This window comes from Zonotrichia albicollis, chromosome 30 (genome assembly GCF_047830755.1).
Source record: "Zonotrichia albicollis isolate bZonAlb1 chromosome 30, bZonAlb1.hap1, whole genome shotgun sequence".
Lineage (NCBI taxonomy): Eukaryota > Metazoa > Chordata > Aves > Passeriformes > Passerellidae > Zonotrichia > Zonotrichia albicollis.
The window spans coordinates 4,047,858-4,066,256 of record NC_133848.1 but is presented as its reverse complement, the minus strand read 5'-3'; the positions used below and the strand labels follow the sequence as shown (position 1 = coordinate 4,066,256).

The 18,399-nt window shown below is 54.1% G+C and overlaps 1 protein-coding gene across 1 annotated transcript; it reads right to left on the bottom strand.

The window, feature by feature from the left end:
- Window positions 1-854: 854 nt before the first annotated feature.
- GOLPH3L (golgi phosphoprotein 3 like) lies at window positions 855-15,311 on the bottom strand. The gene is made up of 5 exons (XM_074529226.1): window positions 15,155-15,311; window positions 12,458-12,639; window positions 7,624-7,755; window positions 5,274-5,388; window positions 855-3,637 (listed from the first exon to the last, which is right to left on the bottom strand). The coding sequence occupies exons 2-5, from the start codon at window positions 12,632-12,634 to the stop codon at window positions 3,210-3,212; spliced, it is 852 nt and encodes a 283-aa protein (XP_074385327.1). The 5' UTR covers window positions 12,635-12,639; window positions 15,155-15,311; the 3' UTR covers window positions 855-3,209.
- Window positions 15,312-18,399: the final 3,088 nt, after the last annotated feature.

The following is an 18,399-nucleotide window of genomic DNA, read 5'->3' as shown; positions in this document are numbered from 1 at the left end:
GCCTGAGAGAGGAGGGAGCTCACCCGCACCCATCGGCTGAGACCACCCGCAGCTCATGACACCCGTGTCACCCTGGGCACATCCCGCCCCTCCCGGACAATGCCAACGGCGGCAGCTGCACCCACTGAAACACAGACACAGCCCGGGCTGCAGAGAAATAATTCAGTTTTAAGTGAACTACAGGAGAATCAAGTGGGGGAGGAAGGAAGGAAAGGGGTTGTGAACAAAAATAATCACAGTTTCACTTGGTTCTTCTCACTAGAAAGAGCAGCTGAGCCACAGGGGCACAGCCTGGGGGGGCTTTGGGTGCCCAACACCCCCAAACCATCCCAGGAGAGGGTGGGTGAGCTCCTCATGGGCACCCCAGAGCTGGAGCGGGATGTGGGAGAGGCACCCACGAGTCCCGTCTGTGCCAGGGGTTGGCTTCTTGGAGCAGCTCCTGGGGCACCCCAAACTTTGCCACCCCAAACTCTGCCACCCCAAACTCTGCCACCCCAGTTCTGCCATCCCCAGATCTGCCCTGGCCTCAGAAGGAAATGCCCAAGGAGTGAAGAGCTGCTGCCGCCTCTCCCTGGAGGCACCACGAGGCTCTGCTGGTGGTGCTGGTGGTGGGTTCTCACCTCCCAACCCTACCTGGGAAGGGGAAAAACAAAAAATCCCCAGGTCCCTCCCCAGGCTGAGCCCACCCAGTGCCCACCCTCTCATGGGGAGAGGGGTCCAATTGATGGGACCCATCAAGGGTCTCCTCCACACCATGTGAGGACTTCTTGAAGGCCACCAGCACAATCCAGATCATCTCTGTGTTCCTGCCTTTGGACCTGAAAGGCGACAAGTCCTTCTGGGGAGCGGGTTGCCCTTGATGGGACCCATCAATGATCTCCCCCACACCATATGAGGAGGAGTTTAGGACTTTTTGAAAGCCACCAACATGGCCCAGATCATCTCTGTGCCCTGGCCTTTGGCACCTTCCAGGTCCAGGTCCCTCTGGGGAGACCCCAGGGTGGAACCCCATGATGGGTCCCACCAAGGAGAGCTTTTAGGACTTTTTGAAGGCCGCCAGCACGGCCCAGATCATCTCTGTGGCCCTGCCTTTGTCACCTTCCAGGTCCAAGTCCTTCTAGGGAGAGGGTTCCCCTTGATAGGACCTCAGGTGGGGTTAGGGGTCCTCTTGATGGGACCCATCAATGATCTCCCCCACACCATGTATGGTGGGGTTTAGGACTTTTTGAAGGCCACCAGCACAGCCCAGATCATCTCTGTGCCCCGGCCTTTGGCACCTTCCAAGTCTAGGTTCTTCTGGGGAGACCCCAGGGTGGAACCCCATGATGGGACCCACCAAGGAGAGCTTTTAGGACTTATTGAAGGCCGCCAGCACGGCCCAGATCATCTCTGTGGCCCTGCCTCTGGCAACTTCCAAGTCCTTCTGGGGAGAGAGGTTCCCCTGATAGGACCCCATGTGGGGTGTGGAGTCCCCTTGATGGGACCCATCAATGATCTCCCCCATCCCATGTGAGGAGTGTTTAGGACTTCTTGAAGGCCACCAGCACAGTCCAGATCATCTCTGTGGCCCGGCCTTTGGCACCTTCCAAGTCCAGGTTCTTCTGGGAAGACCCTTGGGTGGGACCCCAGGTGGGACCTCAGGATGGGACCCATCAAGGGTCTCCCCTGCCCCATGTGAGGAGTGTTTAGGACTTCTTGAAGGCCACCAGCATGGCCCAGATCATCTCTGTGCCTTTCCCCTTAGCACCTTCCAAGTCCAGGTTCTTCTGGGGAGACCCCAGGGTGGAACCCCCATGATGGGACCCACCAAGGAGAGCTTTTAGGACTTATTGAAGGCCACCAACATGGCCCAGATCATCTCTGTGGCCATTCCTTTGTCACCTTCCAGGTCCTTCTGGGGAGTGGGTTGCCCTTGATGGGACCCATCAATGATCTCCCCCACACCATGTAAGGTGGAGTTTAGGACTTTTTGAAGGCCACCAGCACAGTCCAGATCATCTCTGTGCCTTTCCCCTCAGCACCTTCCAGGTCCAGGTCCCTCTGGGAAGACCCTTGGGTGGGACCCCAGGTGGGACCTCAGGATGGGACCCATCAAGGAGAGCTTTTAGGACTTATTGAAGGCCGCCAGCACGGCCCAGATCATCTCTGTGGCCCTGCCTTTGTCACCTTCCAGATCCTTCTGGGGAGAGAGGTCCCCTTGATAGGACCCCATGTGGGGTGTGGAGTCCCCTTGATGGGACCCATCAATGATCTCCCCCATCCCATGTGAGGAGTGTTTAGGACTTCTGGAAGGCCACCAGCATGGCCCAGATCATCTCTGTGGCCCTGCCTTTGGCAGCTTCCAGGTCCAAGTCCTTCTGGGGAGAGGGTTCCCCTTGATAGGACCTTGGGTGGGGTTAGGGGTCCTCTTGATGGGACCCACCAATGATCTCCCCCATCCCATGTGAGGAGAGTTTAGGACTTCTGGAAGGCCACCAGCATGGCCCAGATCATCTCTGTGCCTTTCCCCTTAGCACCTTCCAAGTCCAGGTCCCTCTGGGAAGACCCTTGGGTGGGACCCCAGGTGGGACCTCAGGATGGGACCCATCAAGGGTCTCCCCTGCCCCATGTGAGGAGTGTTTAGAACTTCTTGAAGGCCACCAGCATGGTCCAAATCATCTCTGTGGCCCTGCCTTTGTCACCTTCCAGGTCCAAGTCCTTCTGGGGAGAGGGTTCCCCTTGATGGGACCCATCAATGATCTCCCCCACACCATGTATGGTGGGGTTTAGGAGTTTTTGAAGGCCACCAGCATAGCCCAGATCATCTCTGTGCCCCGGCCTTTGGCAGCTTCCAGGTCCAGGTCCCTCTGGGGAGACCCCAGGGTGGAACCCCATGATGGGACCCACCAAGGAGAGCTTTTAGGACTTATTGAAGGCCGCCAGCATGGCCCAGATCATCTCTGTGGCCATGCCTTTGGCAGCTTCCAGGTCCAAGTCCTTCTAGGGAGAGGGTTCCCCTTGATAGGACCTTGGGTGGGGTTAGGGGTCCTCTTGATGGGACCCATCAATGATCTCCCCCACACCATGTGAGGAGTGTTTAGGACTTCTGGAAGGCCACCAACATGGCCCAGATCATCTCTGTGCCTTTCCCCTTAGCACCTTCCAAGTCCAGGTTCTTCTGGGGAGACCCCAGGGTGGAACCCCATGATGGGACCCACCACGGAGAGCTTTTAGGACTTATTGAAGGCCGCCAGCACGGCCCAGATCATCTCCATGCCCTTGCCCTTGGCAGCCTCCACCTCAGGGTCCATATCCAGCAGGTCCTTGGTCCTGTTCATGGCCACGTCGTACTTGTCGTCGGCCAGGCTGGCGAAAACGTTCTCCAGCACGTCCGAGGCGTGGGCCAGCACCAGCAGGGCCAGGGTCCTGCGCTCCATGCGCTGCGGCTCGTTGACCCAACGCTCCAGGACGCTCTCCTGGAGCCTCCTGAGCAGGCGCTGCTTCTCGGAGGCGTTGCACACGGGGTGCGTGGTCATGTCGAAGAGAAGGAAGTTCTGCTTCTCCGTGGTCAGGATGCCCTTCTCCACCAGGGCCTTGGCCAGGCGCTCACGCACGTTGCGCAGCTGGTACTGCAGCTTGAAGGGGTTCCAGGTCTCTCCTGAGGGACAGCAGGCTCGGGTCAAGGTGTGTTTGCCAATCCCAACGTGCTTCCACCCCTCCATGGTGTCCTGCGTGGACACTGGGCTCTGAGGTCCAAGATTTCCACCAAGCTCCCAACCCAGAAAATTCTGCCCACATTCAACCTTCTCCTGCCCTCCCCATCTCCAGGGACCTCCAGGATCCACAGCCAGGTCAAGGAGACTCTGGTCAAGGTTTATTACCCAATTCCAATGTCCTTCCACCACTCCATGGTGTCCTGCATGGACACTGGGCTCTGAGGTCCAAGATTTCCACCAAGCTCCCAACCCAGAAAATCCTTCTCTGCCCCCACATTCAGCCTTCTCTTGCTCTCCTCATCTCCAGGGATCTCCAGGGATCTACAGCCAGGTCAAGAAGGTTCTGCTCAAGCTTTGTTTCCCAATCCCAACGTCCTTCCATCCTTCCATGGTGTCCTGCATGGACACCTGGCTCTGCCACAGGAGCTCTGAGGTCCAAGATTTCCACCAAGCTCCCAACCCAGAAAATCCTTCTCTGGTCCCACTTTCAGCCTTCTCCTGCTCTCCTCATCTCCAGGGATCTCCAGAGATCCACAGCCAGGCCAAGGAGACTCTGGTCAAGCTTTTCTTCCCAATCCCAACGTCCTTCCATCCTTCCATGATGTCCTGCATGGACACCTGGCTCTGCCAAAGGAGCTCTGAGGTCCAAAATTTTCACCGAGCTGCCAACCCAGAAAATTCTACTCTGGTCCCACTTTCAACCTTCTCCATCTCCAGGGACCTCCAGGGATCTCCAGGGATCCACAGCCAGGTCAAGGAAGCTCTGGTCAAGCTTTTCTTCCCAATCCCAACATCCTTCCATCCTTCCATGACGTCCTGCATGGACACCTGGCTCTGATCCCTTGGTGGAACTCAGACCCTCCTGGTAAAGCTCCCAGTGGAGTTCTGAGGAGAAATCCCAGGGCAAATCCCATCCCTTCCACCCATGGGTCACCCCAGGCTTGGTCCAGGGCAGTTTTGGGGTTCTCTAATATCAGATCCTGCAGCTCTGGATGCAGAGCATGACTCTGGATGGATTTTGGTGGCTTTGGCTGGGTGCTGCAGCTCTGCATGCAGAGCATGACCCTGGATGGATTTTGGTGGCTTTGGCTGGGTCTGGGTGCTGCAGCTCTGGAAGCAGAGGGTGACCCTGGATGGATTTTGGTGGCTTTGGCTGGGTCTGGGTGCTGCAGCTCTGGAAGCAGAGGGTGACCCTGGATGGATTTTGGCTGGGTCTGGGTGCTGCAGCTCTGGATGCAGAGCGTGACCCTGGATGGATGTTGGTGGCTCTGGCTGGGTCTGGGTGCTGCAGCTCTGGATGCAGAGCATGACCCTGGATGGATTTTGGTGGCTCTGGCTGGGTCTGGGTGCTGCAGCTCTGGAAGCAGAGCATGACCCTGGGTGGATTTTGGTGGCTTTGGCTGGGTCTGGGTGCTGCAGCTCTGGATGCAGAGGGTGACCCTGGGTGGATTTTGGTGGCTTTGGCTGGGTGCTGCAGCTCTGGATGCAGAACATGACCCTGGATGGATTTTGGTGGCTCTCAGAGATGTTTGGGGCCCTGGAGGGAGCTGGGGTGGTGGAAGCTCCAGCAGGCCCTACCAGTGAGCAGCTCGATCCAGGTCTGCACCGTCTCTGCCGTCTCTGTGGCCTTGATGTGCCTGAGGGTCTCATCCAGCAGCACATCCCCAGTGGGAGCGTCCGACTTCAGCAGCACCTGGGAGCAGCAATGGCATAGAATATCAGCAAATTGTAAATTGGTGCCATTATTACAAAATATTACATTATTATAATTATATAATATATAATATTATGTATAATATTATAATAGTTTATTAATAATGTATAGTAATATATTATATTTATATATTATATATTAATATATAATAATATATATTAGCATATTATAATATACAATAATATAATAGTCTATTAATATTATAGTATTGTAATAATACATATTATATATAATATACATTATATATTTATATATAATATAATAGATATAGGTATAATTAATACGTATATTATTATATATAATAATTAAATCTATAATATATTAATATATTATATAACCTATATTATATTAATATACTATATATTAATATACTATACATTAATATACTATATATTAATATACAAAATAATAAATATAAATATTACATAATACATTATATATTATTATTATATAATATATAATAATATAATAGTAAAAAATACCATACTATTGTAATTTTATATAATTATTCTATGCTATTGTAGCTATAATTAATATAAGAGTCTATGAATAATACAGACTATTACAATATTGTAATTTTGCGTCATTATTATAGAATAATATAATAATATTATAGAATACATATATTATTTCCTTTATTCTATTATCTACTAATTTCAATTTATTATTTGTTTAATATTTATTTATTTATTTATAATTTTTATTTCATTATTTTCCCATTTTCCCAAGAAACCGAACCCGTTTCTCACACCCCCCAGCAGCCTGACCTTATTTATTATTTATTTAATTTTATTTATTTAATTTTATTTATTTATTTATTATTTTTATTTCATTATTTTCCCATTTTCCCAAGAAACCGAACCCGTTTCCCGCACCCCCCAGGCGGGCTGGGCTCCCCCAGCAGCCTGACCTTATTTATTTAATTTTATTTATTTATTTATTTATTTATTATTTTTATTTTATTATTTTCCCATTTTCCCAAGAAACCGAACCCGTTTCCCGCACCCCCCAGCAGCCTGACCTTATTTATTATTGATTTAATTTTATTTATTATTTTTATTTCATTCTTTTTCCGTTTCCCACACCCCCCAGCAGCCTGACCTTCCTCTCCAGCAGCCTGACCTTATTTATTATTTATTTAATTTTATTTATTTATTTATTTTATTTCATTCTTTTTCCGTTTCCCAGACCCCCCAGCAGCCTGACCTTATTTATTATTTATTTAATTTTATTTATTTATTATTATTTCATTCTTTTCCCATTTTCCCAAGAAACCGAACCCGTTTCCCGCACCCCCCTGACCTTATTTATGATTTATTTAATTTTATTTATTTATTTATTATTTTTATTTCATTCTTTTTCCGTTTCCCACACCCCCAGCAGCCTGACCTTATTTATTATTTATTTAATTTTATTTATTTATTTATTATTTTTATTTCATTCTTTTTCCGTTTCCCACCCCCCCCAGCAGCCTGACCTTATTTATTATTTATTTAATTTTATTTATTTATTTATTATTTTTATTTCATTCTTTTTCCGTTTCCCACCCCCCCAGCAGCCTGACCTTCCTCTCCAGCAGCCTGACCTTATTTATTATTGATTTAATTTTATTTATTTATTTATTTATTATTTTTATTTCACTCTTTTTCCGTTTCCCACCCCCCCAGCAGCCTGACCTTCCTCTCCAGCAGCCTGACCTTATTTATTATTGATTTAATTTTATTTATTTATTTATTTATTATTTTTATTTCATTCTTTTTCCATTTCCCACCCCCCCAGCAGCCTGACCTTATTTATGATTTATTTAATTTTATTTATTTATTTATTTATTATTTTTATTTCATTCTTTTCCCATTTTCCCAAGAAACCAAACCAGTTTCCCGCACCCCCCAGCAGCCTGACCTTATTTATTATTTATTTAATTTTATTTCTTTATGTATTTATTTATTATTTTTATTTCATTCTTTTTCCGTTTCCCACACCCCCAGCAGCCTGACCTTATTCATTATTTATTTATTTATTTATTTATTATTTTTATTTCATTATTTTCCCAAGAAACCCAACCCGTTTCCCACCCCCCCAGCAGCCTGACCTTCCTCTCCAGCAGCCTGACCTTATTTATTATTTATTTAATTTTATTTATTTATTATTTATTTTTATTTTATTATTTTCCCAAGAAACCAAACCTGTTTCCCACCCCCCCAGCGGGCTGACCTTCCTCTCCAGCAGCCTCTTCCTCCTGAGGGCGGGCGGCTCCAGGCGGATGCGGCCGCGCAGCGCCAGCTCGATCAGGATCCCGCCCCGCAGCCCCGAGGAGATGCAGTCGTTCCAGAACGAGGTGTAGCCCTGGGACAATGGCAGGGGATTCAATCTGTGCTCTCTGCACTTCTCGGCCCTGCTGGGCTGCTGGGAGCCTGCCCGGGAGTGTCCCCAAAGCTTCCACAATTCCACATTTCTCTGCTTCCTTCTCTAAACATTTCCACATTTCCACATTTCCCTGCTCCTGTCTAAACCTTCCCACATTTCCACATTTCGCTGCTTCCTTCACTAAACCTTCCCACATTTCCCTGCTCCTGTCTCTAAACCTTCCCAGATTTCCCTGTTCCCGTGCCCAAATCTTTCCACATTTCCACATTTCACTGCTTCCTTCTCTAAACCTTCCCATATTTCCACATTTCCCTGCTCCTCTCCCCAAAGCTTCCAGATTTCCACATTCCCCTGCTCCTCTCTCCAAACTTTTCCACATTTCCCTGCTCCTGTCTCTAAACCCTCCCAGATTTCCACATTTCTCTGCTCCTTTCTTTCTAAACCTTTCCACATTTCCCTGCTCCTTTCTCTCCAAATCTTCCCAAATTTCCCTGCTCCTCTCTCTAAACCTTCCCAAGCTTCCCTGCTCTCGTCTCTGCTCCTTTCTCTCCAAAGCTTCCCAAATTTCCCTGTTCCTGTCTCTCCAAGACTTCCCACATTTCCACATTTCGCTACTTCCTTCGCTAAACCTTCCCACATTTCCACATTTCCCTGCCTCTGTCTCCAAACCTTTCCACATTTTCCTGCTCCCTTCTCTCCAAACCTTCCCAGATTCCTCTGTTCCTGTCTCTCCAAACCTTTCCACAATTCCCTGCTCCTGTCTAAACCTTCCCACATTTCCACATTTCCCTGCTCCTTTCTTTCTAAACCTTTCCAGATCTCCCAGCTCCTGTCTCTCCAAAGCTTCCCAATTTCCACATTTCCCTGCTCCTCTCTCTAAACCTTCCCAAACTTCCCTGCTCTCGTCTCTGCTCCTTTCTCTCCAAGCCCTCCCACATTTCCACATTTCCCTGCTCCTGTTTCCAAACCTTTCCACATTTTCCTGCTCCCTTCTCTCCAAACCTTTCCAGATTTCCCTCCTCCCATCTCCCCACAGCTTCCACATTTCCACATTTCGGTGCTTCCCTCTCTAAACCTTCCCAGATTTCCACATTTCCCTGCTCCTTTAAATCTTCCCAAATTTCCCTGCTCCTGTCTCCAAACCTTTCCACATTTTCTGCTGCTCTTTTGGCTCTTTTTTCTTCCCTTTCTTCTCTTTTTCTCCTCCCTTTATGCTGCTTGCTTTTTTCCCTTTTTCTCACTTTTTTTCCCTCCCTTTCTGCTCTTTTTTTCCTCCCTTTCTGCTCCTTCTTTCCTCCCTTTCTGCCTTTTTTCTCCCTCCTTTTCTGCTCTTTTTTTCCTCCCTTCCTGCTGCTCTTTCTCTGGATGGAAAACAAGGATGGAAGGACCTGAAATCCACCAGGAACCTGCAGAAAAAGTGAAAAATCCTTCCCAAAGCAAACAGGCTGGGCACTCCCCAGGGCTGAATTCCCATCCCCTGTGGCTCTGTTTGAGCAGGACAGAGAACCATCAAATAAATGAAGATTTTTATTTGCTTTTCTCCACTTCCTTGTGCAGGAACACAAAGCAACCTTTCATCCCTGCCCTCCTGGTTTCCTTTCCTGGATTTTGCTCCTGGCTTTTACAAACAAGTTCTCCAGGAAAGGGTGTGAAGATGGGCAAAGGTTTCAATTTCCTGGCCTCAAGGGCACGTTAACCCCTAGGAAATTTGAAATTCCAAAGCTCCTGGGTTGTTTTCCAGCTTGGAAAATAAAAGCCAGCCTGGTTTGCAGCCACAAGGACAGACTGGTACTTTAAATAATGAAATCACACCGTGAGCTCATGGAATTTGGCAAAAATCATCTTGTTTTTGCCCAGCCATCAAAGCATGAGTGAACAGCTGAGCTGTGGAAACAGAGCCCAGCTCAGGGCCAGGCTGCTGCTGCCTCTGCTTGTGAGCTACAGGAATGTGGAAGGACAGGATGGAATCATAATAAATAAATAAATAAAAAAGGTAAAGTTTGACAAGGTTTTTTCCCCTGTTTGTTGTGCTCTGCCAGGTTCCTGGTGGCTCAAGGGCTGTTCCCAGCATACATTAACCAACAACACCAAACACAGCCCAGGAGAACAGCAATCCACAGCACCCCACTCCCAGGCTGCTGTCAAATATCAAATATTTGCTCCAGATTATTTGCATTGTGTTCCCTGAGCTGCTGCCACTTCCCAGTTGGTTCCCAGATCTGATCTGAGGCTCTGGAACAGCCCCAGCCCTTGTCACTGTCACAGCTCAGCCCTGCTGGGAAGAAGGTTCTGGAACCTCACAGTGGTTTCATTCCACCCCTGAGGGAGGAAGAGGATGAAGAGGAGGAGGAAATCCACCTCAGCTCCTCAGGGAGGGAGACACAGAATCACGGAATGGTTACAGATGGAAAAGATCTCCACTTGACCAAAGTGGGTTCCTGGAGCTGGAAAGCCTCTCTAGAAGCTTCTGCTCTGCCACTGCCACCCCAAAAAGCCTAAACCTTCTCTAAACCTTCCCAGATTTCCATTTCCCTGCTCCTCTCCCCAAAGCTCCCCACATTTCCACATCTCCCTGCTCCTTTCTCTAAACCTTCCCACATTTCCACATTTCCCTGCTCCTTTCTCTCCAAACCTTCCCACATTTCCACATTTCCCTGCTCCTTTCTCTCCAAATCTTCCCACATTTCCACATTTCCCTGCTCCTTTCTCTCCAAACCTTCCCACATTTCCACATTTCCCTGCTCCTTTCTCTCCAAATCTTCCCACATTTCCACATTTCCCTGCTCCTTTCTCTCCAAATCTTCCCACATTTCCACATTTCCCTGCTCCTTTCTCTCCAAATCTTCCCAAATTTCCCTGCTCCTGTCTCTCTAAACCTTCCCACATTTCCACATTTCACTGCTCCTTTCTCTCCAAATCTTCCCAAATTTCCCTGCTCCTGTCTCTCCAAGACTTCCCAGATTTCCAGATTTCCCTGCTCCTTTCTCTCCAAATCTTCCCAAATTTCCCTGCTCCTGTCTCTCCAAGACTTCCCAGATTTCCACATTTCCCTGCTCCTTTCTCTCCAAATCTTCCCACATTTCCCTGCTCCTGTCTCTCCAAGACTTCCCAGATTTCCACATTTCCCTGCTCCTTTCTCTAAACCTTCCCACATTTCCCTGTTCCCGTGCCCAAATCTTTCCAGATTTCCCTCCTCCTTTCTCTCCAAACCTTCCCAGATTTCCATTTCCCTGCTCCTTTCTCTCCAAATCTTCCCAAACTTCCCTGCTCCCGTCTCTCCAAGACTTCCCACATTTCCACATTTCACTGCTTCCTTCTCTAAACCTTCCCAGATTTCCACATTTCCCTGCTCCTTTCTTTCTAAACCTTTCCAGATCTCCCAGCTCCTGTCTCTCCAAAGCTTCCCAGATTTCCACATTTCCCTGCTCCTTTCTCTCCAAATCTTCCCAAATTTCCACCACCCTCCCAGGCAAAGATCTCCCCAGGCTGATGCAGGACAGGGATGCAGGGCTGAAATCAAGGCACGGGGACAGCTCAGAGAACCCCACAGCAGGCAGAGCTGATAAACCAGTTCCTAGCAGCTGATAAGGACAAAGCAACTGAGCCCAGGGTGCCAGGCACACAGGAGGAGCTCCCACAGTGACATCCCCACCCAGAGAAACCCATCCCCACCCCTGCCTGGCCCAGCAGAGGAGCAGCTCCTGCTCCCTGGCCATTGTGCCTGCCCACAGCTCCCAGCCCAGCTGGCTCTGCCCCTTCCCTCTGCTCTTTCCCCCACTGTTAAGGGTGTCCCCGTGTGCCAGCTGCTGCTTTGGGGCTGCAGAGGAGGAGGAAAGGATGTTCACCCTTTGATAAAGCAGCTGAGCTTCCTTCTACCCATGGATTCAGCCCTGGAAAAAACAACACCAACTGTCCCCAAGGCAGAGCTGCTGGGACAGCATTATCCAGTGCACAGCTCAGCTTGCCATCTCCTGGCACAGGGAGCCCAGAGCAGCTGGACCATCCCTGGAAGTGTCCTGGACAGGGCTTGGAGCAGCCTGGGATGGTGGGAGCTGTCCCTGGCCATGGTGAGGGTTGGGAACTGGATGAGCTTCACAGTCCCAACGCTCAATGCCATGGCTCAGTTGAAGTGTTGGACTCAATGATCTTTAAGATCTCTTCCAACCCAGTGATTCTGTGAATTCCATCCTACAGTTCTGTGATTCCAAGCAGGTTCTGAGGGACAGCACTGAGAAGAACCCAATCCCATCCCAGCCCTGGAAAAAACAACACCAACTCTGCTCTTCCTGTCCCCAAGGCAGAGCTGCTGGGACAGCATTATCAGCCCCGTGCACAGCTCAGCTTGCCATCTCCTGGCACAGAGAGCCCAGAGCAGCCAGACCATGCCTGGAAGTGTCCTGGACAGGGCTTGGAGCAGCCTGGGATGGTGGGAGCTGTCCCTGTCCATGGTGAAGGTTGGGAACTGGATGAGCTTCACAGTCCCAACACTCAGTGCCAGCTCAGTTGAGGTGTTGGACTCAATGATCTTTAAGATCTCTTCCAACCCAGTGATTCTGTGAATTCCATCCTACAATTCTGTGATTCCGAGCAGGTTCTGAGGGACAGCACTGAGAAGAACCCAATCCCATCCTTTGTGAGAGCCTGGAGCCCAGCCTGACCGCAGCACTGCCCCCAGGCTCACCTCCTTGTCCTTCAGGCCCAGGAGCAGCACCTCCTCCATGAGGGTCAGGCGGATGTCCTTGGAGTCATCGGGCTCGTCCTCGTTCAGCTCCCTGTCCGCAGCCTCCTCCTCGCCCTCGCCCTTCCGCTCGCAGCCCCGGCCCTCGGCCCGCCGGCCCCGGTGCGTCAGCGTCGTCATCTCGGCTGCACGGGGGGCACGGGGGGCTGAGACCCCAGAGCCAAATCCTCTGCCCCAGACACAAACCCCCATTCCCAGACCCCCAGACCCAGAGCCAAACCCCCTTCCGCAGACACAAACCCACTCCCCCAGAGCCAAACCCCCACTCCCATTCCCAGACCCCAGACCCAGAGCCAAACCCCTTTCCCCAGACCAAGAGACGCCCATCCCTTATGCTCCAGGATTTCCAGCTCCCCCAGACCCAAACTCAAACCCCCATTCCCAGACCCAGACACAAACGCTCTCCCCCAGACCCAAATCCCCTTCCCCAGACCAAGAGGTGCTCGTCCCTTCTGCCCCACAATTTCCAGCTGCCCCAGACCCAAACCCCCTTCCCCAGAGCCACACCCCCATCCCCAAATACTCACCCCCAAATGCAAACCCCCATTTCCAGACCCCCAGACACAAACCCACTCCCCCAGACCCAAACCCCCTTCCCCAGACCAAGAGGCGCTCATCCCTTATGCTCCAGGATTTCCAGCTCCCCCAGACCCAAACCCCCTTCCCCAGAGCCAAAGCCCCACCCCCAGATGCAAACCCCCATTCCCAAACCCCCATCCCCCAGACCCAAACCCCATCCCCAGACCAAGAGGCGCTCGTCCCTCCTGCCCCAGGATTTCCAGCTCCCCCAGACCCAAACCCTCTCCCCTAGTCCAAGGGACACTCGCTGCTCCCACCCCAGGATTTTCAGCTCCCCCAGACCCAAATCCCCTACCTCAGACCCAAACCCCCAGACCCAACCCCCGCTCCCAGACCAAGGGGAGCTCATCCCTTCTACCCCAGGATTTCCAGCTCCCCCAGACCCAAACTCAAACCCCCATTCCCAGAGCAAGGGATGCTCCTACCCCAGGATTTCCAGCTCCCCCAGACCCAAACCCTCTCCCCTAGACCAAGGGACACTCGCTGCTCCCACCCCAGGATCTTCAGCTCCCCCAGACCCAAACCCCTCCCTCAGAGCCAAACCCCCAGACCAAGAGAGGCACACGTCCTTCTACCCCAGGATTGATTGCCACTTCCCCTAGATCCAAATCCCCTCCCTTAGACCCAAACCCCAGACCCAAACCCACACTCCCAGACCAAAGGACACTCCCACCCCAAGATTTCCAGCACCCCCAGACCCCCTCCCCAGCCCAAGGGGCTCTCATCCCTCCCCCCAGGGGTTCCCAGCTCCCCATTCCCGGGGCTCTCGGGGATCCCCTCTCCCCCCATCGCTGGGCCGGTCGCAGCCCAGGCTCTGAGGGAGGAGCAGCGGAGCCCCCGAGCCCCTGAGGCCGCACGGGCGGGTCCCGCACCCCCGGCAGCGTCCGGGGACGGCTCCATCCCACCGCCCCTGAGCCACCGGGCTCCAACCCCGGCCCGGTTCCGCCTCATCCCCCCCGGGCTCCGTCCGACCCCTCACAGCCCCTGCCCGGCCCAGCCTCACCCCCGGGTTCCGTCCCACCCCTCACAGCCCCTGCCCGGCCCTGCCTGATCCCCCGGGCTCCATCCCACCCCTCACAGCCCCAGCCCGGCCCTGCCTCATCCCCCGGGCTCCATCCCACCCCTCACAGCCCCAGCCCGGCCCTGCCTCACTCCCCAGGCCCTGTCCCACCCCTCACAGCCCCTGCCCGGCCCTGCCTCATCACCCCCGGGCTCCGTCCCACCCCTCACAGCCCCTGCCCGGCCCTGCCTCATACCCCCCGGGTTCCGTCCCACCCCTCACAGCCCCTGCCCGGCCCTGCCTCATACCCCCCGGGTTCCGTCCCACCCCTCACAGCCCCTGCCCGGCCCTGCCTCATCTCCCAGGCTCCGTCCGACCCCTCACGGCCCCTGCCCGGCCCTGCCTCACCCCCCAGGCCCTGTCCCACCCCTCACAGCCCCTGCCCGGCCCTGCCTCATCCCCCCCGGGCTCCATCCCACCCCTCACAGCCCCAGCCCGGCCCTGCCTCATCCCCCGGGTTCCGTCCCACCCCTCACAGCCCCTGCCCGGCCCTGCCTCATCCCCCAGGCCCTGTCTCACCCCTCACAGCCCCTGCCTGATCCCCCGGGCTCCGTCCCACCCCTCACAGCCCCAGCCCGGCCCTGCCTCATCCCCCAGGCCCTGTCCCACCCCTCACAGCCCCTGCCCGGCCCTGCCTCATCTCCCAGGCTCCGTCCGACCCCTCACGGCCCCTGCCCGGCCCTGCCTCATCCCCCCCGGGCTCCGTCCCACCCCTCACAGCCCCTGCCCGGCCCTGCCTCATCCCCCAGACCCTGTCCCACCCCTCATAGCCCCTGCCCGGCCCTGCCTCACCCCCCCCGGGCCCTGTCTCACCCCTCACGGCCCCTGCCCGGCTCTGCCTCATCCCCCGGGTTCCGTCCCACCCCTCACGGCCCCGACCCAACTCCATCCCAGCCCCCGGCCCAGCCCCGCTCCATCCCGCCCGCGGGTGAAGATCCGCCCCCCCATGAGGGTTGGGGGCTGCTAAAGCCCCCCGCCCGCTGCTCCCCGCCCGGCCTCACCGCTGCCCGGCGGGTCCGTCCGCCCCGTTCCGCTCCGTTCCGGGGCCGCGGGCAGGAAAAGCCTCCGCGGGGCCGCCGCCGCTTCCTGGCCTCCGCTGGTCCCGCCCACGCCGCGGCTCTGACCAATGGGAGCCCGCGAGGGTCGGAGCAGCCAATGACAGTGGCTCTGATGGGTCAAGGGGCGGGACTTCCTACTGTCAGTCAGGGGTGGCTCCGCCCCCGCGCCGCGTGTCGTGTCCCGCTCCCGTTCCTGCTCTTGTCCCGTCCCGTGTCCCATTGCGTGTCCTGTCCCCATTCCGTGTCCCGTCCCGTGTCCCCTCCTGGGTCCCATTCCCTGTCCTGTCCCCTCTTGTGTCCCATTCCCTGTCCTGTGTCCCATTCCGTGTCCTGTCCCGTGTCCCCTCCTGGGTCCCATTCTGTGTCCCGTCCCGTGTCACATCCCAATATCCCGTTCCTGCTCCAGTCCCGTCCTGTCCCGTGTCCCATTCTGTGTCAAACCCGTTCCCGTTCCTGTTTAGCCCCTCCCGTGTGCCATTCCTTGCCCAATCCCGCTCCTGTCCCGTGTCCCATTCCGTGTCAAATCCCGTCCGTTCCTATTTGTCCCGTCCTGTCCCGTGTCCCGTCTCCCTCTCCCATCCCATTCCCGTCCTTCCCATGTCCTATTCCCGCTCCAGTCCCGTCTTCCTCTCCATCCCGTTCCTGTCCTATCCCGTGTCCCATTCCCGTTCCCATCCCGTGTCCCATTCACTCCAGTCCCGTCCCGTGTCCCATACCATTCCCATCCCATTCCCGTCCCGTGTCCCATTCCCGTTCCCATCCCGTCTCTCTCTCCCATCCCGTTCCCGTGTCCCATTCCCGTTCCCATCCCGTCTCTCTCTCCCATCCCGTTCCCGTGTCCCATTCCCGTTCCCATCCCGTTCCCTGTCTCGTTCCCGTTTCCCGTGTCCCATTCCCGTTCCCGTCCTGTGTCCCGTTCCCGTTTCCTGTTCCCATCCCGTTCCCGTCCCGTCCCCCTCACATCCCGTGCCTCATTCCCGTTCCCGTCCCGTCTCCCTCTCCCATCCGTGTCCCATTCCCGTTCCCATCCCGTTCCCTGTCCCGTTCCCGTCTCCCTCTCCCATCCCGTGTCTCATTCCTGTCCCCGTCCCGTTTCCCATTCCAGTTCCTATCCCGTCTCTCTCTCCCATCCCATTCCCGTTTCCCGTTCCCATCCCATGCCCGTTCCCATCCCATTCCGGTCCCGTCTCTCTCTCCCATCCCATTCCCGTTTCCCGTTCCCATCCCATGCCCGTTCCCATTCCCATTCCCGTCCCGTCTCCCATTCCCACTCCAGTCCCATCTCTCTCTCCCATCCCGTTCCGGTTCCTATCCCGTCTCTCTCTCCCATCCCATTCCCGTTCCTGTGTCCCTTTCCCATTCCTGTCCTATCCCGTGTCCCATTCCCACTCCAGTGCCGTCCCGTGTCCCGTTCCCGTCCTGTGTCCCGTTCCCGTTTCCCTCTCCCATCCCATTCCCACTCCAGTCCCGTCTCTCTCTCCCATCCCGTTCCCGTTCCCATCCCATTCCGGTCCCGTCTCCCTCTCCCATCCCATTCCCATTCCCGTCCCGTGTCCCATTCCCGCTCCCGTCCCGTTCCGTCTCCCATCCCATTCCCGTTCCTATCCCGTCTCCCTCTCCCATCCCGTTCCCGTGTCCCATTCCCGTTCCCATCCCATCTCCTCCTCCCATTCCCATTCCGTGTCCCGTTCCCGTTCCGTTTCCCTCTCCCATCCCGTGTCTCATTCCTGTCCCCGTCCCGTGTCCCATTCCCGTTCCTATCCCGTCTCTCTCTCCCATCCTGTTCCCGTTTCCCGTTCCCATCCCATTCCGGTCCCGTCTCCCTCTCCCATCCCGTCCCGTGTCCCATTCCCGCTCCCGTCCCGTTCCCGTTTCCCGTTCCCATCCCATTCCCGTTCCCGTCTCTCTCTCCCATCCCCTTCCCGTGTCCCCGTTCCCGTTCCCGTCCCGTCCCCCTCTCCCACCCCGTGTCCCATTCCCGTTCCCGTTTCCCGTTCCCGTTTCCCGTTGCCATCCCATTCCCGTTCCCATCCCGTTCCCGTTCCCGTCTCCCTCTCCCATTCCCGTTCCGTGTCCGGTTCCCGTCCCGTCCCCCTCTCCCACCCCGTGTCCCATTCCCGTTCCCATCCCATTCCCGTTCCCGTCCCGTCTCCCTTTCCCATTCCCGTCCTGTGTCCCGTGTCCCATTCCCGTTCCCATCCCGTTCCCGTTTCCCGTTCCCATCCCATTCCCGTTCCGTGTCCCGTTCCCGTTCCCCTCCCGTTCCCGTGCCCTCCCCGCTCCCACCGCCGGTAACGGAACAGCCGCTGCACGCCGAACGCCGTTTAATGCCGAACGCCGTTTAATGCCGACCGCCCATTGCTCATTCACAGCCGAACCCGCCAGCAGCGTTCAGCTGTGCCCGCCCTTCCCTCCCGTTCCCGACACACAACGAACGGCTCGGGGCTGCCGGAGGGCTCGGTACCGGCTCCTCAAACCGCTCCGAGCTCAGCCGGGCTCTCCGGTGCTCCTGGAACCGAGCAGAGCAGCCACGGACACCGAAATCCCGGGAATTGAAAGCACGGACAGAGCTCGTTCTTCACCCGAGCGCGGTGATCCCGCAAAGCTCAACTGCTCCAATCATCCCTGGGAAAGGCAAAAACTGCAACTGCAAAACTGAACTCGAACTGACAGCCCAGCCCTGTGGAAATATTGGAAATCACCCCAAAAATGGAGAGGTTCTGGGGCAGAGCCCAATGGTGGAATCCTGTGCTGGGGATGAGATTCCTCCGTCACCATCAGGAGCTGGAGCCAACCCAAAAACTCCCAAAAATCCAAAGATTTCTGTGCAAAATGAGGCTGGAAACTGAAACTGCTCCTTGGAATTGCTGAATTTCTCCTTTTGGGCACTAAAACTGCTCCTTGGAATTGCTGAATTTCCTCATTTTGGGCACTAAAACTGCTCCTTGGGATTATTGATTTTCCTCCTTTTGGGAAACTAAAATTGCTCCTTGGGCTTCTTCTTTTGGGAAATAAAACTGCACCTTGGAATTGCTGAATTTCCTCCTTTTGGGCACTAAAACTGCTCCTTGGAATTGCTGAATTTCCTCCTTTTGGGAAAATAAAATTGCTCCTTGGGCTTCTTTCTTTGGGCACTAAAACTCTTGGAATTCTGCTCTTTGGAATTGCTGAATTTTCTCCTTTTGGGC